The sequence below is a fragment of the Pogoniulus pusillus genome, chromosome 15, assembly GCF_015220805.1.
Source record: "Pogoniulus pusillus isolate bPogPus1 chromosome 15, bPogPus1.pri, whole genome shotgun sequence".
NCBI lineage: Eukaryota > Metazoa > Chordata > Aves > Piciformes > Lybiidae > Pogoniulus > Pogoniulus pusillus.
In genome coordinates, this window is record NC_087278.1 from 10084845 (window position 1) to 10112594 (window position 27750).

Here is a 27750-nt window from a genome sequence, read left to right on the forward strand (position 1 = left end):
GTGAGCAAGCGCATGGGCAAGAGACAGTATAAATGAAGCATCACCCATACTGATCTTTTCGCATGGATGTGTTGCTTATAACCGGTCTAGGCAATTAAAAACTGATCCTTCTGTGGAGGAGTTAGGTCTGGCTGTTAGACTGTCTCAGAACTAGAGAATGCAGTGATAAGCAAGTGGACTTCAGCTGACAAATTTGAAATTGTAGGAAAACATGAAAAGGGTGGAAAGAAGCCAAGCATTAGCAGCACACGGAAGAAAGGAGGGTGGTGGTAATGGTGAAAGGACTTTAAAGATGTCTCACTTATATTTTTTTCCCCTTCCCTCTCCCCCGATGGACTTTTGCCGAATTCGTCAGTTGTGTCCTCGTAGGTGAGCTGCACGTTTACTGCACGTTCTGCACCAGGAATGCCTTTTCTGTCCCATTGTGTGATTTTTTTGAGCAGCTTTTCACTCCACACCAATATCACTTTCTGCAGCTAAAACAAATCCATAGACAATTCACATTTCTTTTTTTTTCCTCTTTTTTTTTTTTTTTAATGTGTGGTGCACAGTAATCTTTTTTTGTGAGGATGTTCAGTTGCAGACTGAAGTAGTATCAAGAATACTGATATTCTGTGCTCAATACTAGTTGGATTTAAGGTTTTTCTTGCAGGATTTTCCCAAATTTGAGAAGTGTTCCTCCAGGGCAGTAGGACTGGACCAGGCTTTTCCAGAACTCTAAACAACCAGTCTGTGTGGGGTCTCTAGTAAGATGAATGTAGTTAGGTATTTAGCTTTCTATTCCCTGCAGTGAGATGTGACTACAGGTTGCAAAGAAATGTTGGGGGCAAGGCTGCTCTGCAGACAGACAGAGAGTTCCAGGATTGTGAGCTTGTTAGCCAGAGCTGAACATGGTGGAAACGTCCACTGGTGAGCTGTGTAATGAAAACCAGATGCCAAAGGTGTCTGCTGTATCTCTACATAAGTGACTTCCTATGGTAGCTTAATGTGTAGGCATGTCTTACACATGTCAAGTATGTGAATAGGAAGGCATCTCTGCACACAGGCACATGAGTGTGTGCACACACTGTAATAAGTAACTTCTGGAATCCAAATGAAAAAAACTTACTATGTGCCAAACTTTCAGACATATGAAGGGTTTTTCCATGGTCTGTCAGTAGCTGTATTTGGAAACATTCTCCTTCTTTCATTCTTTTTTTAAAGTGTGGAAAATAAAATCATGGGATTGAGTTAAACATTCTCCCACCACTTGTCCCTGAGCAAAGATTTGTACCACTAAAGCAGGACAGGCAGTCTGCTTAGGTGAATAAAAGATTCCTAAGCTGGACCGGTTAGTGATTTGCTCAAGTCTGATTTTATTTTTTTATTCAGTTTAAAAAATCCCATCTTTCTTCCCCTGCATCAGTTTTGATTCTTTAAAAAAAGTCCTGCAGCTCACATTTTGCTGCAGTTTCTTGACTAAACAGTGGCACTGCCTCTGCCAGGGAAGATTTAGAACTGAAGTCTTTGAAGGTTAATTCATAATGAGTGTTCTACACACCGATTCTTTACAAACCTTGAAATTGGAGCTGTATTTATAAGAGTTTGTGAAGATGAATAAGTTAATTTTCTTTAGAATCTTGAGTATGCTGATCAGGGCAGATTTTTTTTTATGTAGAATAGGATAGCATTGAATATGCTGCAAGACTTGGCATGGAACTTAGCCAATGATAATATAGAAAGTGGTAGTGCTTTCATAGAATCACAGAATCAACCAGGTTGGAAGAGACCTCCGAGATCATCCAGTCCAACCTAGCACCCAGCCCTAGCCAGTCAACTAGAGCATGGCACTAAGTGCCTCATCCAGGCTTTTCTTGAATACCTCCAGGGACGGTGCCTCCACCACCTCCCTGGGCAGCCCATTCCAATGCCAATCACTCTCTCTGTCAAGAACTTCCTCCTAGCATCCAGCCTGTACTTTCCCCGGCACAACTTGAGACTGTGTCCCCTTGTTCTGTTGCTGGTTGCCTGGGAGAAGAGGCCACCCCCACCTGGCTACAGTGTCCCTTCAGGAAGTTGTAGACAGCAATGAGGTCCCCTCTGAGCCTCCTCCAGGCTAAACACCCCCAGCTCCCTCAGCCTCTCCTCATAGGGTTTGTGTTCCAGGCCCTTCACCAGCCTTGTTGTCCTTCTCTGGACACATTCCAGCACCTCAACATCTCTCTTGAATTGAGGAGCCCAGAACTGGACATAGTAGCAGGCCAGTGCTGAGTACAGGGGCAGAATAACCTCCCTTGTCCTACTGGCCACACTGTTCCTGATCCAGGCCAGGATGCCATTGGCTCTCTTGGCCACCTGGGCACACTGCTGGCTCATCTTCAGCCTACTTTATCTCCCAGCAAAGTTTCTTGACTGTTACCTATTAGAAATTTGGATGCAAACCCCTGTTTTTCAACGAAAAGCATGTGTTTCACTTGCAGCTCTCTTGTTTTGGAGGTAGTGGCACCTTTCAATGATCTCAGTGCAATTCAGCTAAATAGCCTCAAGCTAAATGGTGTGACTACCCAGCACAGTAAGGCTGCCTACTGAATCTGATTATATAAACTTTATTTATAGAAATTGATGTTTCCCCCTCTGTAGTCCATGCTTCTCTACTGATTTCTTAAATCGGGTAGGAGTTATTTCAAGATAAGAAAATTTGCAGCTTATCATAAATTCGTGGACAATAGTCACTGATGCTTAAATATCTGGAGTGTAGATTAGGTTACTGATGATCTTCCTCCCTTCCCCATCCAACCCACTGTTGTTGGGATTCAGTTATTTGAGAATCTCTCAAGTGACACAAATGTGAATCTTTAAAATGGAAAAAAAACTGAAACAACAGCAAACTCATCACAACAAACAAAAGGCTCAAATACCCTCCCCTATCATGTATATTTTACAAATGCATGCTGTTAAAACTAGCTGTGCTTTCTAGATGCCTTTCTACATGCTTCCTGAAGAAGAAATGGCTGGGAAAAACCTCTGCCTTGCATAGAAATGATCACAGAAAGATGAAAAACACTCAGAGCACAAGTTAGCAAGGATTTCAGTTGCTTAATATTGTTGTTGTAACTTGAGAGCATACTAAAGAGCATGCACTGCCCAAACACAGGCTAACAGATCTGGTGGCTGTAATTGCTTCTGTTTTCACGAGGATTATTGTACATACTTCAGATGCATGCCAAATATTAAACAAATTTGTTTCAGGTCAAGGAATGGCAATTACAGGTGTCAGGAAATTGGCAGCATTTTAATGATAGGAACTGTAGAATTTCTAGAAAGCTTGTCACAGACAGCTCTGTGTTGGACTGGTCTGGCTTTGCAGAATTACTGGTTATATAATAATAGGAAAGTCTCTTCCTTCAGGGAAAAATGACTATTGAAATTCAAGGTAAAACTAATTCCACTCAAACTTCCTAAAAAGTTAGAGGGTAATGGGATTGTCTTTTTAAACTAAGGTAGGGTACAGTGAGGAATGGATACATTACAGTAATTGCAGCCATTTAGTCCTATGTGTCATTGTCATGGCATGCTGAGGACCAGATCTTCCCACTGAATCATGGTACTAAGGCACGTCACGAGAGATGAGACTGACTTGACCAACTCAGCAGTGTTTTCCTTTCCCCACAATTCTATATTGCTGTAAGCCTGAGCTGGCATTCTCTGTGTGTATTGGTTGTTGTGTTGATGGTTCAAGAGACCTACTAATCTCTAAACTAGTTTAGCAACACCTGTGCAACACTAATGACATTTTATTCCTGAGGTACTAAATAACAGGGGAGGGTCTGCAGTATGAATTTGTGTAACATTTTGGTCATTGTGTAGCTAAGCATGACCTTAGTTTTATTTTTAGCCAAATAATTAAAATAGGTTTGCCTTATGTTTAGAGTAAAAAAATGGGCTTTTTTTTAACCTCCTTGTTCCATAGTTGGATTGAAATGCCACGCTGCTGGCATCTCTCACTTGCTTAGTAACAGATGGCAGCCACAAGGGCCTAGGACTTCACTGCAAGATGGGAAAAAGGAATAGGTGATGGAAGAGTGTTCCAATTTCTGTGCCAGAATAGGGGGGGAAATGTGACTGCCACACAGTTTCAAAAACTGAGCCTTAGTTTCAAGTTTTTCTTCTTTTAGAGCCACATGCTGGCTCTGTTGTGAGAGCAGATGTCCCAGCTCAGGTTCCCTTCCCAGGGCTAGCCCTCTTGTTATATATACTTTGCAGTGAAAGGAAGTGCTTGCAGCAGCTGCCCCTGTGTATGTGCAGTTCTACATGGACTGTGTGGGCTTGTTTGCACTTTGCAAGCATAAAGTGAGGTGATTGTGGAGTTAAGAACTAAAGACCTGTAGTTCTTTATACAGTTTCTCCTGTATTTACCTTTTTTTCCCTTTTCTTTCATTGCATGTGTTTTTAGAGGGATTGTGTAAGGACTAATTTGTTTTACAATGCACTTGGAGAATGAATGGAAACAATTTTAGTTTAGAAATACCCTTCAGTAATTTGCCCTTAAATTCCAGTTCTCATAAATCAAACACAGAAAGTTTTGAGTAATTACTGATAACTGCTAAACCCAGAAACATTCAGCTCTCACTTTCTGTCTCCATAAGCTTTTTAGGTAGTATATAGGACTCCATGCTTCTAGCACAGAGGACAAGTCGCTTTTAAAACTAGACAGGGTATACATCTAGAGCCTGCTGAGAAGGGTACATATGCTGCAGTGGTCTGGTACTTGGCAGGGGTAAAGGTTTTGAACTTTATTCTTCTACAGCTCTAGCATTTTGTGTTCCTTGAGGGGAGGAGCATGCGAGTGTGGCAGCAGAATGCGTTTTGTGGGATACCACGGAGCCTCTTCTTGTGTGCCTCCTTTGAAAGGCGGTTCTGTGTGTTTGCATTTTGGAATATGTAGACCTTTAGTGCAAGCGTTTTTTGTTGGTGTTTGTTTTTAAATATCAGACCTTTCCAGACTAACTTCTTGACCTATTACTAGCAGAGCTCAGGGCTAACTTGCAGTAGCAAGACAGGACTTTCCTCACTCTTCAGCCTAGATGGCAAGACACTTCTGGGATGAGGGCCTGATCTTGGATGGTACAAATTTTCACTTTGATCCTGGGAAGTCTGTGGGATATTATAGCCAAGCAGCTTTAAATGACTTCTTGTTAACAGAAAGAGCACTGGGATTCTCTTGTGTTGGGGAAGGCAATAAAGTGTATTTGTGACTGTTTTACTCTGATAACTAATGAGTCTCCTTTGAAGCTTTAAGGGGTCATCTCCTAAGGTTTAATGTGGTTTCTCTACAACAGATGCCAAGCTAGTGTGAATTGAAACTTCACCGCTGGTTTGACCCAAGGTCAATGGAGTGAATTGCTACCTGTTTTATTAATTTCTGGTTTCTCTCTAGGGAGAACTTGAGAGACAGTTGCTCCAGGCTAATCCCATCCTGGAGGCCTTTGGAAATGCCAAGACAGTGAAGAATGACAACTCATCAAGATTTGTGAGTATTACTATCTGCCGTGGGTGCCAGGATTCAACACTTTCCAGAGGAAAGATGTGGTTCTACTTTAGGGTAAATTGCTGCCAGGGATAGGACAACTGTGAGTGATTTACTTCAGATTAATCTGGGAAGGGAATTTTATTCAGTGAATTATCCAGAATAGACCTAATAGATCTCTGAAATGAAGGAAGTTGACCCTGTGCCAGGATCATCGATGCTGATATTTGCTGTAAGTTCATTACAGTTAGTTCTATCCTGGAGAGCAGAAACTGGTCCTTATTTGGAGAATTATAATCAAGTAAGGACTGCATTAATTGTCTCTGGAGAGCAATGGGCAGCATCTGAGAGGCAAATGGGAGAGGTAGAGCTGGGACTGAGAATGACCAAGAATGGTTAAAGCCTGAGGGAGGTAGAACTGTCTTGATTATATACCACATGAAACTAAAGGGACCCTGCTTGTGAGAAATGTGTACTAAAACATAATGAATTTTAAGTGTAAGCTGTGTAAAGATCAGAAATGTTTCAAAGTCATGTCTTGTTTGTTACATCACTGTTGTGATCAGGAGGCATTGCCTACTGGCTGACCTTATGTTTTGCCTAAAACCCGCCTGACCTGTTCTGAAGTTCTTTTCTTGGATTAGAAAGAGAGGGTTTGCTGTTGCTGTTTACTGCTTGTTACTAGGTAGAATGAATACTAATTTTAATGCTGTTATCTTCCTCTTAGGGCAAGTTCATCAGAATCAACTTTGATGTCAATGGCTACATTGTCGGAGCCAATATCGAGACCTGTATCCTTTCTGTAACACTTGAAAGAAGTGGTGAAAAGCTATAGAGGTAGCTATATACTGACACAGAATCGCAGATGTTAGGGATTGGAAGGAATCTGGAAAGATCATCTAGTCCAACCTCCCCTGCCATAGCAGGATCACCTAGAGCAGGTCACACAGGAACATGTCCAGGTGGGTTTTGAGTTTCTCCAGAGAAGGGGACTCCACAACTTCTCTAGGCAGCCTGTTCCAGTCCTCTAACACCCTCACAGTAAAAAGGCTTTCTTTTATGTGTACATAGAACCTCCCATGCTCCAGCTTGCACTACTGTTGTGGTGTCCTGCTTCTTAATACAGTATTTTGTGACCTTTGTGATCATGGTGGAAACCTTTCCTGAATGACTAAATACTAGTCTTAGGAGACTGAAGTGGATGCAGTAAGATGAATAGCTTTGGAATTTCAAAAGCCATTCTCACTCTGTACAATGCAAGTAGTGATGGATGGCCACTGTTTTCCTGATTTTTATCATCTAAGTATCTCTTATCATCTAAGTATCTCTTATCAAAGCCATCATTCAGAGGCTGGCAGAAACTGCTAAATCAGTATCTTTGTACATTGGCGCAAGAACATCAGGTAGCACAAGTTTTGTCCCCCGAGATAGAATAGGAAGTGACTTGTATGTCCTCTCATATGCCTTGACTCTCTGAAGATCTGCTGGAAAAGTCACGTGCAATTCGTCAAGCCAAAGAGGAGAGAACCTTCCACATCTTTTACTACCTGCTGTCTGGGGCAGGGGAGCATTTGAAGAGTAAGTATGGCTTTGTTGTAGTTACCAGGGTTCCCTTATCATAACAACACAGTGTCCAAAACACTTGTAGACTAGGACCTGTTCCTTCTTACTTTCTTGGCTCTGCTGCCTGTCCTCTGCTTCTTCTGTACACTCATACCTCCATCTGCCCTCCCCCTGCACTTCTCAGTTCCTGAAAACTTGCTGCTTTGGTTCCTTCCTGCACTTGTCTCCTTGCCAGCAGTGACTCTACGCCCTTCCTTATCTAGATCTCTGTCCTATGTTTAGTCTTGTCTCGCATGATGTAAACCCTTGTAGTGCAGGAATTGTCCTGCTGTGATGTACTTGGCCTTTAACTGAATGCAGCAAAACTGCTAGCACCTTAGAAGCTCTGAAAGTCTAGGATCCAACACACCTACCTTGAGTACCTTGGCCTAGTAATCAGGATTCATGTGTGAAAGCTGGAAATTGATCTGGAGAAAGGGAGGAGAGGAATTTCCTCATAGTTGCTACTGTATCAAGAGCTATAAATTAGCTTTCATCTGACTCAAAACAAATGAGGCGTCTGAAATGAAAAGCAAATTTATTTTCAAGCTAATCCCTGCTGCTTATAGACTTAGAGCATAATGATGATTGATACTGTTTGGGCAAGAAGTCCAGAGGAGTGGATAGAAAGAAACAGGGCAGAAAACCTCCAGCTGTATCTAAAATGCATGCAGTAAAACTGGGCTTAATCTCCGGTTCATCCAGCACCTCCTAGCCTATGCAAGTCAGAATGTTGAACTCAGTGGTTGCTAGTTTGCTATGTTAAAAAACACCTCAAAAGCCATAATCACTTTTTTTTTTTTCTCAATTCTCTCCTAAGCTGACCTGCTGCTGGAGCCTTACAACAAATATCGCTTCCTTTCCAACGGGCATGTTACCATCCCAGGACAGCAAGACAAAGATATGTTTCAGGAAACCATGGAGGCCATGAAGATCATGGGCATCCCAGATGAAGAGCAGATAGGTATGAATCCTCTGAGGAGCTGAAATGAAAGAGAGCAGATCATATATATTTAGAGCCTTTTTGTTCTAGTTTGTTTGTTTAGGGTGGGTTTTTTTGTTGGTTTGGTTTCTTTGTGTTGGGGAGGGAAGTTGTTTTCTTTTTTTTTCCTGTGGGGATTTCTGGAGTTTTTGTTGGGTTTGTTTTGCCTGCTGTCCATTTCCCACTGCCCACCCTGAAGTGAACAGTGTACAAATGGTGGCTTTGGAGTGACCCACCTCAGGACCTAGGAATACAGTTTCAGTTTACGCAGTTAATGTTAGAAGTGAAGCAGCTAATGAAAACATGCTTCTGTTTACTGTTTTTGTTCCCCATCTGAGGGCTGTACATCCAGTTTATGAATAACACATCTAAGAGACAAGAATCCCTTCATTCTCTTGTGCAGTGTGTGGCTTGTGTGCTCCCCTTATCCCTAAGCAGTGGCTTTAAAGTATCCCATCCAACCATTGCTGGATTAGTACTTTGAGAATGGCCTGGTCATAGAACCTTTCTTCCTAGCTTAACACTGAACTGCTGATCAGAAATTAATATTGTCTGATTCTGGGAACACAGTATCATGACAGTGAAGCTAGAATTGCATGCAGCCAGCACAGACTGCGGTGATACACATTCACCAGAGCTCTGTGCCACCTCATTCATGATCTGCCTTACTGTCTGGGAACCAGTGCTCTGTGAAATCTCAGTTTCTAAATGTATAAGGCCTTATAAAACTCTTATCTACACTAAAGCAAGCATCTGTGGTGGTTGGAGGTCACCACCTGTGCTCTAACTGCAACTATTGTGGCTGTAGGGAGTGCATGCCTGTTTCTTAACTATTGCTCTTCACAGTCCTGCCTGCTGCAGATCCAAGTGGTTGTTATCCACAGTTTAATGTGCTTCTTGATATCCTGAATCATCTGAGACCGAAACAGCTGTATGTAGGTGAAGAGAAATGTTGCTAAACCAAATAAAAGAACTGGCAGCCTAATTTGTTGTCAGGTTGTCCTGCTGTGCTGTTTTTTGAGTTGGGCTTTTAATATATGCTCTAGGGCATGTCTTTGCTGTCACACAGATGAGCTATTGGTTCCAGCCACTACGTCAAGGATGACTTTAGTGTTTTGCACTTGCTGTTCAAAACATGAAGTGCACTCATGTTCTTCATAGGGTACATAGAGCAGCTGACCTGAATTTTCTATGTTCCTAGCAGCACGTTATGTGTTTCTCTTCTGTTAGCCATGATGTGCTATATAAGGTGCCTTTGTTTACTCTGCTCACAAAGATAATGTTTTAAAACAAATGTTTCTGTAACAAATAGAAATTAGGGGATGAAAAAGTGACCTGCAAGTGACCAGAAGTTTACTTTGTTCAAGGCAGCTAGAAGCTTGCAATGGAATGAGCTTTGACTGAACATTGAATTGATGTTATGGCACTGAAAAATGTCTTTCTCTCCTGGTATTTGATTCTGCTGTTGTGATGTGCACCATTCAGAGCATGAATGTATCATTAGCAAGGGGTGGGGTGCTTCAGTGTATAATTAGTCATAGTTATGGCACAGGTACTTTCAGCCACATCCTGCTGCTCTTCATACATTACAGACTACAGACTTCGATGAGATGAAATTGATACAGGGTTAAAGGAACAAAATCTTCCTTCTCTTAATTGTTTTGTACTCTTAATAACTATCTCTTGCCTGTTTAACAGTACACATTGAGGGAAATAGTGATTTTTTTTGCCCACTAACAAAGAACAAACATTTAATCAAAAAAGTGTGGATTACATATGGTGGTATTACCCTCAGACCTGTCTCCCTCTTTATTAAAGTGATGTCAAGACTGGGTAAATTTCCAGACTGTCTAGTCTTGCATAGGAGGGAGAGGAAAAGTCCTGTGTCCTGAATGGCAGTCATATAGAGAGGAATTAGTAGTGGTTTTTCCAGATTCTGGAAAGGTTTTTGGAAAGTTGAGAAGGACCTCTTAGCTATGTTGGGAGAGGTAACTGAGTGGTACTCTAATCTATTACTATGATTATTGTTATTTTAAAAGGTCTGCTGAAGGTTATCTCAGGTGTTCTTCAACTTGGCAACATAGTCTTCAAGAAGGAGCGTAACACAGACCAAGCCTCTATGCCAGACAATACAGGTAACCGATATTCTTTCTCCCTGCCTTCCAAGAAAAATGCAGGGGAATGTGCCTACAGGAGGTTCTTGCAGGTAGTAGAATATGTTACAGTGTCTAGAGAATGCTGGAGTCCTGTTTTTCTACAAGGTGAACTACTTGTCAAAGGAGCTGACATGCTTCCTCACACAAGTGCCCGCTGTTTTGCCAGGCATGTGCTTGCAGCCACCCATGGACAGGAATGGGGCACTGTTTTTGTGACAGAGCTAGGCAGAAAGTACATGTGATGAGCAGATGAAAAGGATTACTCTGCTGGAATATGTAGTATGTGTTTTTTAACCAAGCTAGGAATGATTGCACCCACCAACCTGTAGTATTGGGCTTTAAGGAATGTTCTTTGTTGACTTTATAGGCAGACTTGTAACTGCAAGAGTGAGGTGGATAGTTCTGTGGTCACTATAAAGTATATGTACATGTTTTAATTGCACTGCCCATTGTTGCATCTGTAAATAATACCAAGTTTCACGTGGTGGCAGGCTATCTGTTGGAAGACAGTTCTTAGACCTTCATTATAGTTTCCACTTTATCTCTAAGAGTTCACAGTTTTGGCTATTATTGTTATGGAAAACAACACTTAGGGGCAGAGAGTTTGGGGTTTAAATCTTGAATCTGAAACAGAACATTGATTTAATGACTAATCAGGAGATGAAGACAGAACAATTAGTTCAAGAAATCTGTTTCTCGATGTATCTTTAAATTGATTACAGACTAGGAACTGCAAAGCTTCTGTGTCATGACAGTGGTATGAGAGTATTGCTTCAAATTTATGGCTTCTGGAGAAACTCAACCTGTAGTATGTGTTGCAGGAGCTTTGAGAGAATTATTTTGTTTTGATTTTATCGTTCTTTGTCTCATCAACTTGTCTTCCTTTAACATCTTTGTTATAAGCAGTTTCATGACTGTTGGGAAGTCAGTTGCAGGAATATTTTGGGTTTTTTTTCCCTCTTGTTTTCTGTAAGAAAAACAAAATAATGTTAATCCTTATTTTTTTGTTTGTTTGTTTTCTGTTATTCCCTTTTACCATTTCTAGCTGCTCAGAAAGTGTCTCACCTTTTGGGTATCAATGTGACAGATTTCACTAGAGGTATCCTGACTCCTCGCATCAAAGTTGGGCGAGATTATGTCCAGAAAGCTCAGACCAAAGAGCAGGTACGCATTCTCTAGAAATGGATGAGAACCTCAGCCTTTAGTCTTGCCTCCACAAAACTAATGAATGCATTAGAGGCTTCTGTAGCATTTAACATCCATCTGTATGACTGCCAACACACAAACAATGCAGTGTACGTCTTGCTTCTAGTATTTGCTCACTTGATCTATAAATACAGAAATCAGCCTGACCCTGCAGTACTTTTTCTAATCAGAAAACAAACCAAGAATGTAACTCCCCTAATTTTGGTGACTGACCATCCTGAGGAAGTAAGTTCCTTCAGTGCTGCATGCAGGGATGATATTTTCCAGCTACTGCAATGCAGAAAGCACCAATCTTGAGCAAGTCACTTACTAGGGTGAGAGAATTTGCTGCTTACCTTTGAAACTGACTGACAATTCTTATAACACTTTTGAATCAGGTTGTGCAAAAAATGAAACCTGACCTAGGAGTTAGTGTGCTTCTCAAAGGAGGAGCCCCTCCAGCAAAGCCCCTGTGCTTTCTTCTTGCATAGCTTCTTTATGTACGCATACTTATTCTCAATGTTAATGAACATGCCCTTATAATACGGAAGGGATTATAAAGAGTGTGAAGTCTAGAAGTAGTCAAAGGCTGCCTTTGATGATTCATGTCTTGCTACACATCAATCACAGGCAAGGTAGTGGCATGAGAGGGATTTGGCTTCACAAATCCTACATTCTGAAAGAACTGAAATGCTTTTCTGTGATCCTGTGAAACATGCCATGTTGCTGTGGTCTTTGAAGGTGTCTGGGCATAATTTGTTTCTCTTTGGCTGTCAGGCATCGGTTTCTCCAACAGGAAAGACCCTGAAATTTGTTTTTGGCACACTTAGTAAGACAAATTCCTTTTTTTGGTGGAGTTATCACTGTGCCACCCACTTTTCCTGGGGAAAAACCTCTGTGGTAAGCCTTGTTCAGTGAGTTTGGATGTAGAGAGACAATCTCAGGCTACAGTTGGGCCGTTAGTTGCTGAAATGAGGTAATCTGTGCCTTCCTTTGGATTACAGTGTCCTGATCTTTGTCTTTCTTGCTGCTTAGGCCGACTTTGCCATTGAAGCTCTGGCGAAAGCCACTTACGAACGGATGTTCCGCTGGCTGGTCATGCGCATCAACAAGGCATTGGATAAGACCAAGCGGCAGGGTGCATCCTTCATTGGAATCCTGGACATTGCTGGCTTTGAGATTTTTGAGGTAAGGAGATGCCAGAGTCTTGCACTCAGCACAGTTTACTGTGGAGCAAAGACCACCAAAGGAAATTGCTTTAAAACTGGAGCGGTGTAGCTCTGGAAGGGAGGTGTACTCCCCTTCAGGTTTTTTGAGATCTCTGCTGGTGTGAAGTGTCAGCTAAGTTATCAACTAATTTAAGCTTCATTCTTTAGTATTTCATGTGTTCTGCAGATGTTTTGTCTCATGGCTTTATATTTTGGTGCTTGCATCCTTTTTGACGTGTGCATTAGAATTACTTTAATTTCACACTTCCAGGTGGTTATGGTACTTATAGCTCTCAGCTTAATAGTTTGCTAGCCTACAAAAAGGTCTTCTAAAATGTCATGTAGAGTTATGGCTCACCACTGGACTTAAGACTTCTTGTTCTATTAGTCTGTCTCCAAAACATTTAAGGGATGACCCACTGAAACCTATTAGCGTCTTTAAAGATTGCTAGAAATGTTTTCTTCTCCCTGCCGATGAGTTTTGGAGAAGACAAAGACAGGGTATAAGATCCAACATAAATTCTGTCCTATATGTACTTATTTCTGCAAGAAACCTGCAAATTTGGGATCAGAGTGTGGTTTTATATATAGCTAAACTAATTGAACAGCAGCTTCTTGATGCAGAGGAGAGGTGGACTTTCTCCATCCCTCTGCAGCTGCTTGTACTGGTCACATGCCTAGTCCTGTGGGAAATATTTTCTCTATAATTTTCTTTTTTAAATCATTCTGCAGAGGCAGATCTGAGCATAAAACCTGGTCTTCCTCTCCTAGATGTCGAAGAAACTTCCATCACTTTCCTTGTTCTGATTTCATGTGTCAGGATTAAAAAAGGGCTTTCCAGTCCACATGCTTTTAGGAATTTGTCTTCAGGCTTCTGTTGCTTCCTCTCCCTATGAAGAGGACTTGCCAGCTCTGAGTTTATGAGGAAACCAGAATCCTTTCTGTTCCTGGGCTAAGTAGCTGCAGTATATTTTCTACTATTTACAACTAAACATTCTTTAGCAAAATCTCGGAAACAGTGTGTATGAACTTCCCCAGGGATGCAGCAGAAGGTCATGACAGGAAAGTCAGTTCATAAGTAAATGGGGTTATTGATAAAGGGCTGTCCATGCCAGACAGAACACCAGCCTGAACTATCAGTGTGGCCTTTCATATCATCATATCATCAAAATCGACTGTTCAAACATCTTTCTAACTTTTCTTTTATTAGCTGAACTCCTTTGAGCAGTTGTGTATTAACTACACAAATGAAAAGTTGCAGCAGCTCTTCAACCACACCATGTTCATTCTGGAGCAAGAAGAGTACCAGAGGGAGGGCATAGAGTGGAATTTCATTGACTTTGGCCTGGATCTGCAGCCCTGCATTGACCTCATAGAGAAGCCGGTAAGTTTGATCTTCTACCGCTGAGCAGCTGGAAATGGCTGCACTAATTTTGTCACTGAGCATATAACCTCTACCTGCGGAGTGGAGACTGGTCTTACAGCTTTTGTAATCCTCTGCTGACACTCTGGTGTGCTCAGAAGCAGAAATTATCAGTTTCCACATGATCTGAAAGTATGTTGCAAATCAGTCTGTCACTATTAGTTCTGTAGTAAATGCTGCATGAAAATAGATCTAAGTAGCCACTTCCTCTAACAGAATTGCCTTCATCAGTGTAAATCTGCTTGGTGTTAGATCTGTGTGTGGCTTTCCATTAAGTAGTGTGGACTTCCTTACTTACCTATAAGTGTGATGAGAAACTGTGAATCTTAGTTCCTTTCATTTTGCTGTAGTGAAACTTGGGAACATTCATTACAAAGTAGATGTTCCAATAGTGAGAACTGGCTTGTGAAGTATGATTTCTGCATTTACACTCCTGAATATTTGGAGAGCAGTGGAATAGTGTTCCTTCTATTAATTTTTTCCCATGCAAAAGAACCTAGAAAAATGTGAGAGAGACCTCATAAAACTTTTTAGAATTCAGATGAGAGTTTTGAAGAATTGCTAACAATTTCTTTCAGTATGGATGTAGTTGAACTGATACTACACAATAGACATATGTGATGGGAATCAGGCTTTGGTAGCCTTCTGTAGCTATCTGTGACATTTGGGTGTTGCCTGCCCCCCCCACTCTTAAGAAATCACCCAGACTAGACTCAGCTGAGCTGGAAAGTAGAATGAAGCTTTATAATTACAGCTTAGCACAATATACAAGTAGATATTTACAGTAGTTACAGCTACATGCAGACATATACAAGTTAAAAAAGTAATACAGAAACACAGCAGCCCTCCCAGAAAACAGAGTCCCCAGGAGGGGCTCCCAAATGCCCTTCCACCTCCTTTCCACCCCTCTACCTTATCCCAGACTTTGCCTTACGTTCAAGGTGAGTTTGGAGAATCGGCCAGAGGTTAGAAAGATGGAAGGATTAGTTACACAGACAGCAATTTGGGGAGAGAAGTGCATGCAGCCAGAGCCAGAGAGCGACTCTGTTATCTATATTTGTGTTCTTGTTTTTATACATCTCAGCAAGCCTATGAGCAAAGTAGACATCACCACTGTTTCCTTTTCACAGTCTGTAATCTAATTCTCACCAAAATATCCAGCTGGCTGCAAACCAGCACACTATGTAAAGGTAGTAATTATCGGTATTGCCATATATTTAATCACATTTTGATGTTTCCTTTCTTTAAGGCTGGGCCTCCAGGTATCCTGGCCCTGCTGGATGAAGAGTGCTGGTTCCCAAAAGCAACAGACAAAAGCTTTGTGGAAAAAGTTGTACAAGAACAAGGCACTCACCCCAAATTTCAGAAGCCAAAACAGCTGAAAGACAAAGCTGACTTCTGTATTATACATTATGCTGGCAAGGTAATGAATAAGTAGCCAAAATGTGAGCATTGGAATATCTGCTCTATTTTTCTGTCTGCTAATAACCACTGCTTCTTAGAAATGGTTACTTACCAAAATGGCTGCCTGTGGGAAACCAGTGGAAGATTTCACAAAGCTGTTCCATTGCACTGAATGTTAACAGGGCCTAAGGGGATTTGCCTGCAGGTTGTATCTGTGTAGTTGAAGACATCCCAAGCTGTCATAAACTTAAATTTGTTCTCTGGGACCTGGTAAGATTAGAGGTGACTTTCAGAAACCTTACATCAAGACATACTCACCAAAAGTGATGACGTAGTTGTGTTTTGTGTCATGCTCTGGGTGGTGTAGACCAGTGTTGCAAATCCACTCTCTTTAATGCCAGAACAGGACATGCAGCTGTTTGTTAGGGTTTGAAGTTTGTAGGTATGCTTGCTTAGATGGCAAATCCAAGAATGATTAAGTAATCTGTTGTTGATTGTGCAAACTTCAGTTTTATAGCCTTGGTAGGATCTTGTTTCATCTTGTGCTGCAGAAAATCTCCCCCAAGTTCCTTGACATGTTCATCTTCTCCAGGTGGATTACAAAGCAGATGAATGGCTGATGAAGAACATGGATCCGCTGAATGATAACATTGCTACTCTTCTTCACCAGTCATCGGACAAGTTTGTGTCTGAGCTGTGGAAAGATGGTATGTAATTAAAATTAATCTCATTTGTTTTCTCTTGGTTTATGTGGAAGAGTTTGTTTGATCATCAAAAATCTGTGAGGAGCTGTGTTGCTTTTTTCCCTGAAGACTAAGCCAGCAAGATGAGCATTATCTGGAACATCCTTTGCTTAGATCATGGTGTTTCTTTGAAAGTTAAGGTAAACTTAAGAGGAAGATTCACTTGCATCAGCTTATGTTAAGCTTGCTGCATAAATAGCAATTATTTCTCAGGATAAAATACGAATGCACCATTATATCCCAGCAGCCTGCATAGCTGCAGCACGCAAACACAAGATCTGAGGTTGAATCTGTTTTCATTCCTGCAACTAGAGTGTTCTTTCTGCAGTGTTGCTCGATATTTTACTCTCTCTTCTCTGGGTTTATCTACTTTTGAGTCTTACTGTTGCTGTCACTTTCGGTGGTGAGTTTTCTTTGACGTCTCTGTCTGTTGCAGAGATGCAGAACGTTCAGAGAGCCTATTTCTATCAACACTTTCCTATTCTTCATCTAGAACCAGGTGACTGAGAAACCCAGCTGTCGTGTCATGTGTGTAATGCATCTTAGAACCATGCAAGAAATGCTTCCGTTAACTTCTCTTTGTCCCTTTGTCATACCTGCTTGTCTTTCTTGTTCATTTCCTCTGCTTTGTGCTAGTAGCTCCTCATGGACTTCAAGACAAAAGTGAAATTCACCTTGTGTGCACACACAAGAAAAATATGGGCATATTCAGGCACAAGACTTGAATAGGAACAGCTAAAAGCTGTTCAACAGTTTGTCAAACAGCACCAGTGTTTGACAACAGCCCTGGCTTGAAGGTAGAGCTAGCAAGGCTGTGTTTGTTGCAAGATTTGGAAGGAAGATTTCTGAGACTGTGTTTAAACTGAAATCCAGTTTAACATTGATTCTCCTAATGGGATTTGACTTTGGTGGCTGATCATTTAAAAGAAAGTTAGTTTGGCAAAGGAACTTGTACTGCATGAAAAATGGCTGTCAGCTACTTGTGCTTAACAAGGCCTTCGCTCTGTGAGGCTCCTTTTGGACTTGAAATGTCAACTGAACCACAGCCTATCAGTTCTCATTTATTGTTCTTAGCTGGATCTTCTGTTGCAAGTGATTGTCCTTTTTGCTGTCTTGATGTAGATTGCAGGGCTCAAGATTTTTAAGAGGATTGTTCCAGCCTCAATCCGGGACACTCTTCTGTGGATTTCCCTGTGATGTCATCTAGGAACATAACCTTCTTTTCTTTCTGTAAGACAGCCCTGACCCTATTCTAACAGCTGTTCTAGAAGTGAGCAGTTCTAAACTCGTACTGGCTGTACAGCAGTGTATTCTTTCTTGTTCCTTCTTTTGTGGGAACTTCTCAGCATTTTTGAAATCAGGAGCCAGTTGAGCACAAGTTGATGTGTTTTCTTAAGTGGAGATGGGGAATCTGAGATGGGCATTGGTCAACCGCTAAGGTTAAAATGAAGTAGTAGCTTGAGACCCTTACTAAAAATGAATTGAGGATGTGGAAATGGTTGGTTTCATCTGGGTGAATTTTATCCATATAGAAGAGCAGTGGGAAAAAGTAAGGCTTTAGTTTCTTCTTGCCCCTGCTGCTTTCAGATCTAGCTGGCTTCTACTGAAAGAGAAGGATCTATGAAGTCCACCCATCAAGGTGATACTTTCATCAGTGCTTGGCTGTCACTGTGGTATAGCAGAGAAACTGTTGGGACAGGAAGTTCTGGCTTTCTCCTAGTAGTATTATTCATGTCTCATGGAATACTTGTACTCTAGAAGTAACTCACAGTGGTATCTCAAGGTTTGTTGTCATGCCTTTTGCCCTGTTTGCTCAATTCACAGGTAGATAGTGGCTTTTTCTCATCATTAGTTATGCCTGTAAGGCAAGAGTGAAGCTGAACTTTTTCTTTAACTGTGGCTCTTTCTGGGTCAGAGTTAACTAACAGTTAACTAATAGTTGGGCTAGCAGCTACAACTCTTGGTTTCTTGTTTTTTCATTGTAACCCAAGCAATCAGAATCATCTGAAACTCATTTTTCAATAGCTCTTCCAGAGCATCAGTGGAATATGTTTGGGAGTAAGTCTGACTCCATCACTCAAACTTCCTGTAGTGAGCTGCTGCTTTGTGCTTTTTTTTTTTCCTTCCTGCTCCTGTCCCTGCACAAATTCTGTACAGGAGCCGACGTGTGTAGAGATGAAGCAAAAAGGATCCTGCAGCTCCTCTCATTTATCCTGATCTACCCAGATGTTCTTTGTACATTCCAGTGCTTCCTTTGTTTGCGACAGAACTTGACCGCTCTTTTCATGTGCTTTCTCTAGTTGACCGTATTGTTGGGCTGGACCAGGTGGCTGGTATGTCAGACACTGCACTGCCAGGGGCCTTTAAAACCAGGAAGGGTATGTTCCGAACAGTGGGACAACTCTACAAAGAGCAGCTGGCTAAGCTGATGGCTACCTTGAGAAACACCAACCCCAACTTTGTCCGTTGCATTATCCCCAACCACGAGAAAAAGGTAAAGACAGTGAAAACAGTACAGCCCATGCAGTCTTACGTGGGCTTCCTGGGCCATGTGGCAGGGTTGCTATCTTATCATGGTCTAGCCTTGAGCTCTGTGGTAAAGGGCTGGACTTGATGATCTGTGAGGTCTCTTCCAACCCTGATGATACTGTGATACTGTTAGAGGTTCTGTTTTCTCAGGGTATCTTTTAAAGGTCATCTTAAATGACTATGCTTAAAATTTTGGAGTCTGAACTTTGCAGTTCTTCTTAAGGTGGCGTAAAAGTTTTCAGTTGCTTCTAGCTGAGAAGAGAGAACTGTCTGCTTTCCAAAAAATGAGGAGGCAGCAAGGGCATAAAAAGCTTTGTGGTATTTATAAAATATACTTTTTCCTTACTAGGCTGGAAAACTAGATCCCCACTTGGTCCTTGACCAGCTTCGCTGTAATGGAGTGCTGGAGGGAATCCGTATTTGTCGTCAGGGTTTCCCCAACAGAGTTGTATTCCAGGAATTCAGGCAAAGGTAAGGCCTAGAAAAGAATCTGGAGCAGTCTTTACTCTGGCAAGGTTAAGACATAAGTGCAAAAATAGAAGTATTTTATTGTGACTGGATTGCCACTGTTTTCGAAGGCATCTGTCCCTTGGTGTATTCCTTGGCACAGCGCCTCCCAGGAGCATCTTTGACTTTCTCTAGTAAGCTTGTGTTTAAGTTGAGGCATAGAGGACCCCACTTAAGGCTGTTGCTTCACACAGCCTTGTCTAGAGATGCAATTTTTTTCTTCTGATAAGACCATAAACCCATCAGTCAAACTCATAATCCCATAGGAATGCGTTTCGGGGTTTTTTTTGTTGCTGTTTCCATATAGACCTGTGTAACTAGTCTGAATGCTTTCTCATTTTCAGATACGAAATCTTAACTCCAAATGCAATTCCCAAAGGATTTATGGATGGAAAGCAAGCTTGCGTGCTGATGGTAAGACATCCCAGAAACTCTGAGTAGAATAAACGTTATGGATGTGGTTTGGAAATTGGACTTGTGTGTGCTAAATATATCACGGACCAAAATTCCAAAGGCAAATGTTTTGTCTGAAAGAAGGAGGCTGCAGAAAGCTTTCTCTTGGCTTTGCAGATGGAGACTTTTGACTAGTATGAGGTTCAGTAATCCTAAGCAAAGAGAATCTTCTGTTTCCACAGATGCATACACTTTGGGATGCCAACAGTATTCATGGAATGAAAACGCTTAGAAGCATTGTTGTTATCTTTAGCATATGGTTAAAGTATGAGCTTCCACAGACTGTTTGTAATGGCCTGCTGATGACAAATGCTTTCAGTGAAGGCTTCAATTAATTTCTGCAGAATTGCCTGCTTCAAAGGAGAAGCTTTGGCTTCTGTAGCTGAAGACCAGGGGAGACTGAATTGAATTTGGCTCTAAGGCATTCTCTTTTTTTTCTCTCTTAAAGTGGTATATCTTGTTCCTATTAACTAGTGTAAAACGTTGACAGCAAATCCTTTATAGGATGGGAAAGTTGGGTGGGGTGCCTTTCCCTGACAAAGATGAGCACTGGGAAAAATAAATGTGAAGGAATCAACAGGTGGGTTTCCTTTAGGAAAAGAAGGCACTTGGGACTAGGTGTATGTTCTTCACAGCACCCTTGTAGTTCTGAGTACTTGATATGTGGCATTGTATTAAACAATGCCTTCTATCATATTTTCTGTCTCTGGTTATCTCCATTTTCTTCTGTGCTTGGCTGAACTCCAGCTCCTCTAATTGGGACATGAGTTTATTGGGAGGTAGGAACTTTGATTGGCCTGAGTGGCTCTGTAGGAAAGAGCACGCGAATGTTTTGTGATGCTTCACATGAAGTGGTCTTTAGGTTAATTCTTCTCTGTCTCGTTTTAGATCAAAGCATTGGAGCTGGATTCCAACCTCTACCGAATTGGACAGAGTAAAGTGTTTTTCAGAGCTGGAGTTCTTGCTCATCTTGAAGAAGAGAGAGACCTGAAGATCACAGATGTTATCATTGGCTTCCAAGCATGCTGCAGAGGCTACCTGGCCAGAAAGTAAGGGACCATGTTTTGTCTAGCACATTATAAGAGGGCATTTCTCCCATTCTCTTAAAAAGAAAAAGATGTCTAGAAAATATTTTTTGTCAGAGAGGCCCTGATTTATTTGTTGTATATAACAGTTGATGGTATTATAGAGTTTTCTGATTTCTGTAAGCCTGGACTTCTGACACCTGCAAGAAACTGTGTGCTGCTGTCCTGCATGCTACCAGAGCAGTGAAGTCTATTCCTCTCTATAGCAATACTATACAGCAGGCAAAGTTTTGCCAGAAGTGCTGCAAACTGCAATTGTGATCCAGGAGATGCAGGGTTTCTCTTAAGCTATTAAGTTGGACTGAAATGGTGCAATTTTAAAAACAGAAGTAGCTCTGTCATGTCGGCAGAAAAATACATTTCTGATTCAGATCCCTCTTGTTTTAAAGTGAAAATAGGGAGGCCTTTCAGATTAGAGGACATTGGGGAAAAACTTTATTAAATAGGAAACTCAGTAATGGAAAATGTAGTCACTCTTAAAGTTCACTGGAAATGTTGCTGGGGTTTGAGGAGGGAGCCTTCAAAAGTGAAAATGTAGAGGGCTTGGTGGAGAGAATTGTGTGCTGCTGTGAGTTGCTTTGTCTGACCTCCACTTCACCTTGCAGAGCCTTTGCCAAGCGCCAGCAGCAACTGACAGCCATGAAAGTGCTTCAGAGGAACTGTGCTGCCTATCTGAAACTGCGGAACTGGCAGTGGTGGAGGTTGTTCACCAAGGTAATATTTTTCCCTTTGCAATTCTCACAGTTTGGTTGCAACTGGCAGCTTAGGCTGATCCAGAGCAGAAAACCCACTTCTACAACTGGTCTGTCTTAGAGCTACACCTTGAATCATTTAGGCAGAGAATATCACAGCATATTTTATAGCTGTACAGTATTCCTGCATAATCCAAGTGCCAGACTACATTCAGGTTATGTTGTGGAAAAGCAGAAGTCATCTTTTAATGCTTTATGCCTAAGAAGAGTAAGAGGATCACTTGCTTTGGTGACTTCAAAGAGTCACTTGCTACATTGCTAACCCATTCAGCTAGACAAAAATTGTTCATATGGGATGACTCGCCAACAGTTCCTCCAGGGCTGTAAGAACAAGTGAAAAGCACTTATGACTGGTCTTGCTGTTGGACTTGTGGGTTGTTATACCTTTGTAAGGACAATGAACACATGAAGAAGCAATCTCTTTTCTAAGCATATGGAATTTCTTGCTTTGTAGCAATGATACTCTGCAGCTAAGTGAGAGTTGAGAGCAGAGTTTAAAGTTCTTCTCTTTCTTATGAAATAACTTCTAAGAGTTCTCAGAGAAGAAGCGCAGAGATAGGTGGTGTTTGCCTTTTGTTTGCATTGACCAAGCTGTGAATTTCCCCACTGTGTGGCAATTTTTTTATTCTGCTATTATTACTTAGTCCTTGAGGATCTGGAATTTACCCAAGCTGTTTCTGATGAGGAGAAAAAGTTGGGCAGGCAGAAAGTGTGTTATTGGCAGAGTAGATGAAATCTAGTCACCTATGATCCTGCCAGTGTTCACAACAAAGCAACTGGTCATCTTACCAGGTTCAAGACATTTCTTCGTGTTTCCCTTGCTCTTTATACACGTGTTGTTCCCTTGGTTTGCCTTTCAGGTGAAGCCCCTTCTGCAAGTAAGCAGACAGGAAGAGGAGATGATGGCCAAGGAAGAAGAACTAATAAAAGTTAAGGAGAAGCAGCTAGCTGCAGAAAATAGACTGAGCGAGATGGAGACCTTCCAGGCTCAGGTGAGTTTGCAAATCTCATATATGCCTGCCCAGCTGCTTGAGAGCATCTCCTTTGCTTTATTGGGCAAGCTGTAGGATTCCAACTTGTTGAAATATGTGACTTGGCTGCCACCTTTTTCGACTCCCTTTTTGTCATTCTTCCCAGTACAGTTCCTCTAGCAGGCCATTTTGTACAGTGACCATGTTTTGCCCTCCTATAACAAAATCTACTTCAGCTGAGCTATATATTGAGCTGGTTAGTAATGGAGTCCTTTTTTGTTTGGAACACAGAAGGTGGCAGAGGATTATCTTTCTATAGAGCCGATAATCATTTGTGTTACTTTTGCAAGGGGAAACTTGGTGATCTCATTTGAAATGGGTATGGTCTTGAGAAAAAGAGTATATGGTTGCAGTGCATGGTTTGGAGAACAAACACTTCGTGTTTCAATGTTTATCTGTTGATTAGCAGCAGCGGCAGACTGCCACAACGCTTAAGACTATAACTATGGCATCCAAGAGCACATCACTTCATTTAACATAGATTGCTAAGTGCTTTGGTAGATTGTAGATTGTCTTATTTCTGGCTTTGTGTCCAATACAGCTAATGGCAGAGAAGATGCAGCTGCAGGAACAGCTGCAAGCAGAAACCGAACTCTGTGCTGAAGCTGAGGAGATAAGAGCTCGCCTGACAGCCAAGAAACAAGAGCTAGAGGAGATATGTCATGACCTGGAAGCAAGGGTGGAGGAAGAGGAAGAACGGTGTCAACATCTTCAGGCTGAAAAGAAGAAAATGCAGCAGAATATCCAGGTAATGCCTTAGGAACACTGTCTCTTGTTACTAAAGAGGACACTGAAGTTTAGAGTCACTCTTCACCCAGCTTGGAGGCAAATGGGAGAGATGGAGAGAACAGCAACAGAAAAAGCACAGCAAAATCTGTCTGTGAAAATAGCAGTAGAACATGGTGATTCTGCTGCTGAGCCTTAGACATTCAGTTATCTGAACTGAACTGTTCCATTCTTAAAGATGAGGATGATGGCCACTTGTTATATTAGACCAGTCTTTGCTCAAGCCAGGTGTGTTAGGAAAGATAGCATTCTTCTTTGCAAAATAGTGTTTGTCCTGCTAGAAAACTTGTTTGTTTAATGCTGTGGAGGCAGGGAATTAACGTGGCCAAGTCAGGAATATATATAAAAATAGAATTATTTTATTTTCCTGAAACCCTGCCCCCAAAACTATATACAGAAATTAATTTAGTTTAATTAGCAGACTCTGTTTGATTGAGAATATCTTCCAAGGATACCATAAATAAATTTGGCTATTTTAGAAGTCAGGAAATGGAAAAGGCTGAGCTATAAACACAGCTTTCCCAGTATCAGTCACGCTGAGCAGAAAAAAAGTTACTCAGAAGTGAGCTAGGCTGTCTGAGAGAAAGGGTGGTCCAGATGCTTCTCAGCTCTCTCTCTTTCAAAAGACATCCGAGGCTCGTTAAGCCTATTAAGCTTGCACAAAAGAGGTGCTTATGCTGGGAAGCTGTCCAAAGCAGGGACAGTCTGGTCCCTCAGGAGCTTGTCCTTCCCAGCTCCAGGGACTCTCTCTGCAGGAACTATCCAGGCAGGGGAGAGCCCCAAGGCAGGAAACACCCCAGTGTTTATACCTTCCTAGACAAAGTGTCAAGTTACCATTTCTAGGCGCGAAGCACCAGCTCGATTCCAGCGCGGGCATCTGCACGGGTCACCTCTGGTGCCTGAAGGACCCTTTGCACCCCCGCCCCGCTTCAAGCATGCAAGGGGGGAAAACAAGTTTTTTTACGTCTTTTCTCTCCCATTCAAACCATGGAGAGAGAGGACTTTGAGGTATCCAGGACATTGGAATACAGTATGGTGCATCAAGCCACGGTAGACATGTCACTTCCAGAAAGTATTAATGATACCCTGAAGGAGGGGTGAAGAAACCTTTCAAGTTCTAGCATTGCTACTATGCTGTTAGATGCATTAGTGAGCAGCACTGACAAGTGCCTTGTTTTTCTTGAAGGAATTAGAGGAGCAGCTTGAAGAAGAGGAAAGTGCAAGACAGAAGTTGCAGCTAGAAAAAGTGACAACAGAGGCCAAACTGAAGAAACTGGAAGAAGATGTGCTGGTTCTGGAAGATCAAAATCTCAAACTGGCTAAGGTAAGACTCCTGCAACTTGTTACTCAGTCTGGAGATATGCAGGTGTTTCTCCTGAAGCCACACACCAAAAGCTGACCTTTCCCATATTACAGGGAATCTTATGGATTAATTCAGTCTTGTCGTTGACAACTCTGACCTAAGGTTTTGAAAGTAGCTGCCTGTTTGTATTCTATACAAGTCAATATTGTATGAGATTTAAATTGCCTTGGCTATCAGCTTTGAAAGGGTTATCAGATAGAAGTCTTTCAGTAACCATTTACTTAAATAATACAACTGTAATTCTGAAAGGATTCCTTCCATTGCAAGCTTTCTTGTAGCAGGAATATGCATACTATCATCTTTAAGCACAATCAGCTCTAGAAAAATCTCCTGTAATTCCAGCACCTGCTTTGACACTGTCTTCTCAATTCTACAGGAAAAGAAACTCTTGGAAGACAGAATGTCTGAATTTACAACAAACCTGACAGAGGAAGAGGAGAAATCTAAGAGTTTAGCTAAACTGAAGAATAAGCATGAGGCCATGATCACAGACCTTGAAGGTGAGCTTGGATTTTGGTTTTGCTTTGTTTTCTTTTTCAGTTTGGTTGGTTGATACGGTTTTGGTTTCAGTGAGGGTTTTTGGTAGCTTTGGTTTGTTTGGGTTTGGGGTGGTTTGTTTGTTTGTTTGTTTGTTTGTCTTCTTTCATGGCAGATCTTGCAAACGGATTTCCTATTTAGTTCTAGGTGGTTTCTTGTTAAAATGCAATGAAATTCAGCTTAATTTCTAGGGTTTTAGTTCCTCTCCAGTTTCTGAGGGGTTAAAATTTAATTGTAGTGTCTACACTATTGATTGGTTTGGTAGAGCTGTTCAGTGGCTGGCTGAAGGTTATGTGCCTTGTCAGCTGAGCCCTTGATCTAAATAAAAATCCTCTCCAAAGCAGCAGGCCAATGGAGAAGAGAGGCTGGTTCTCTTTCTTTTCCAGCTGTGGAGGTGTCTCCACTTTCCTACTTCCAGCAGCATCAACCTGTCAGGGTTAGTGCTGTTTCTGATATCTTCTTTGCACAAGTTCTTGAGAGTTCAGGCTAGAGGCACTTCATCAGGTTAACACAGCAGGAACCAGCCTATCTAGTTTCAGTTAAAGGAGAGCAGACCTTATGTTCAGCATCACTTAATGCATGTGTATGCCTGTGTGGGTGTTGGGAGTGACTGGCATTGTGCTAGCATTGTGTATTACAGTGAAAGGGGGAAAGGAGATTTGGAAGATGAAGTAAAGAGAAATTGCTCAGATATGTTTTAAGGACAAGATATGGGGGCAGTTGCATGTAGAGCTCTTGACAGAGTAATGCACTGGAGGGTTGTATTGGTAGGAAAGAAGCTGTTGCTCAAATAGCTTTGCTTTCTGTGTGTATGCAATGTTCTTTGAGTTTCTGTTGCTCGTGTAACTTAACAAGTCCCCATCTCCATCAGAACGTCTGCGGCGTGAAGAGAAGCAGAGGCAAGAATTGGAAAAGACTCGTCGAAAGCTCGAAGGGGACTCCAGTGATCTGCATGACCAGATTGCTGAGCTGCAGGCACAGATTGCAGAGCTCAAAATGCAGCTGGCCAAGAAGGAAGAAGAGCTGCAGGCAGCCCTAGCTAGGTGAGAACCTGACCTGTGGGGTTCAGGTACCACCAGGTTGGGAAGTATTTCTTGATTTGTGTCGCTTCAGAGAGGGATTAATGAAGTCTGTGGCTGGTTCTGCTACAATCCATGTCCATGGCATGAGAGCTGTTTGGCTGCTGCTCCCTGCCACACTGTGCAGAGCTAGACTATTAATGTGATGTGCACTGCACATGGTTCACTGAAGCAGTAAGATTTCAAAGGGGGTTAAAAAGTAGTGGCATGACATTGCCTCTCTGGTAGTTGCTGTATTCATCTATTCAGTGAAGTATCTGATTTCCAATGGTGCTTTCTCTTCTGCTTTCTTCTGTTGTCAGTCTCTCTCTGTCCCCTTCTTTAAGGTAAGTACTTGTGTGCTCTCAAGTATTGGGAAATAGAACTTAGAATTTGTAGATGATACACAGATCAGAGTTTGAATGTGATATTGTAGAGCTGACCAATACCAGCTTTTTCCTTGATTATTCTTGGTGGAACAGGTGGTGTTAATTTAGGTATGGTTTAAATCTGGCTCTGACCAAAACCCTGTGTTAAACACAGGGTGGAAGAAGAGGCAGCTCAGAAAAACATGGCCCTGAAAAAGATCAGGGAACTCGAATCCCAGATCACTGAACTGCAGGAAGACCTGGAGTCAGAGAGAGCATTCAGGAATAAAGCTGAAAAACAGAAGCGGGATCTGGGAGAAGAGCTGGAAGCACTGAAAACAGAGCTAGAAGACACGCTAGATTCTACAGCTGCTCAGCAAGAGCTCAGGTAACTCCAATACGTAGCTGTGTTGTCCTAATTGATTTTGGGTTTGACTTTTTAAATAAATGCTGCCGTATTTGTCTTTATCAAGGTAGGCTGACTAGGAGCTTCAGCAACTGTGGAAGGAGATAGTGAGCAAACTGTATTCAAGGCTGCATTACTTCACCTTGCTCCCTAACCATAGTGTTAGTGATACCCTTCAAACATTCATACGTTGCCAGCTTGCACCTAAGAGGAGAGCAATGCTAAGTTCTAACTCTGAAAAGTGTCTTTAAAGCATATAGGGCAAAACAAACCTTGGCCTTTTTTCATGGAGGTGCTGTTGGTGGACATACATATCCGATTATATTCCTGGCATCTAAATGGAATTCGTGCATTTTGCAGGTCAAAGCGAGAACAAGAAGTAACGGTTTTGAAGAAGACCCTTGAAGATGAGGCAAAAACTCATGAGGCTCAAATCCAAGAGATGAGGCAGAAACATTCCCAAGCTATTGAAGAGCTGGCAGAGCAGTTAGAACAAACTAAACGGGTACGTGGAACAGAAAACACAAGGCTAAAGCAGTTAACCTCCCTGAAATAAGAGCTGCTCTGTGACCATAGGTGTAGAAGAACATGAAGTGTTCATGGTACCAGACTTCTGTTATGTTTCCCTTGGTAGACTGTTTTCACTATGAAGCACATGTGAAGTTG

General features: G+C 41.8%; 1 protein-coding gene across 1 annotated transcript in view; it reads left to right on the forward strand.

The window, feature by feature from the left end:
• MYH9 (myosin heavy chain 9) overlaps window positions 1-27750 on the forward strand; it is a 71230-nt gene that overhangs the window by 32510 nt on the left and 10970 nt on the right. The window contains exons 6-27 of the mRNA XM_064155344.1: window positions 5417-5509; window positions 6234-6297; window positions 6986-7084; window positions 7929-8072; window positions 10130-10225; window positions 11292-11410; window positions 12467-12619; window positions 13850-14023; window positions 15312-15485; window positions 16059-16173; window positions 18510-18703; window positions 19088-19209; window positions 19590-19659; window positions 20587-20747; window positions 21389-21497; window positions 22396-22527; window positions 23108-23314; window positions 24539-24676; window positions 25092-25215; window positions 26124-26295; window positions 26854-27066; window positions 27445-27589. Of these exons, the coding sequence (XP_064011414.1) occupies window positions 5417-5509; window positions 6234-6297; window positions 6986-7084; window positions 7929-8072; window positions 10130-10225; window positions 11292-11410; window positions 12467-12619; window positions 13850-14023; window positions 15312-15485; window positions 16059-16173; window positions 18510-18703; window positions 19088-19209; window positions 19590-19659; window positions 20587-20747; window positions 21389-21497; window positions 22396-22527; window positions 23108-23314; window positions 24539-24676; window positions 25092-25215; window positions 26124-26295; window positions 26854-27066; window positions 27445-27589 (3018 nt within the window). The remainder of the gene's footprint in view (window positions 1-5416; window positions 5510-6233; window positions 6298-6985; window positions 7085-7928; window positions 8073-10129; window positions 10226-11291; window positions 11411-12466; window positions 12620-13849; window positions 14024-15311; window positions 15486-16058; window positions 16174-18509; window positions 18704-19087; window positions 19210-19589; window positions 19660-20586; window positions 20748-21388; window positions 21498-22395; window positions 22528-23107; window positions 23315-24538; window positions 24677-25091; window positions 25216-26123; window positions 26296-26853; window positions 27067-27444; window positions 27590-27750) is intronic.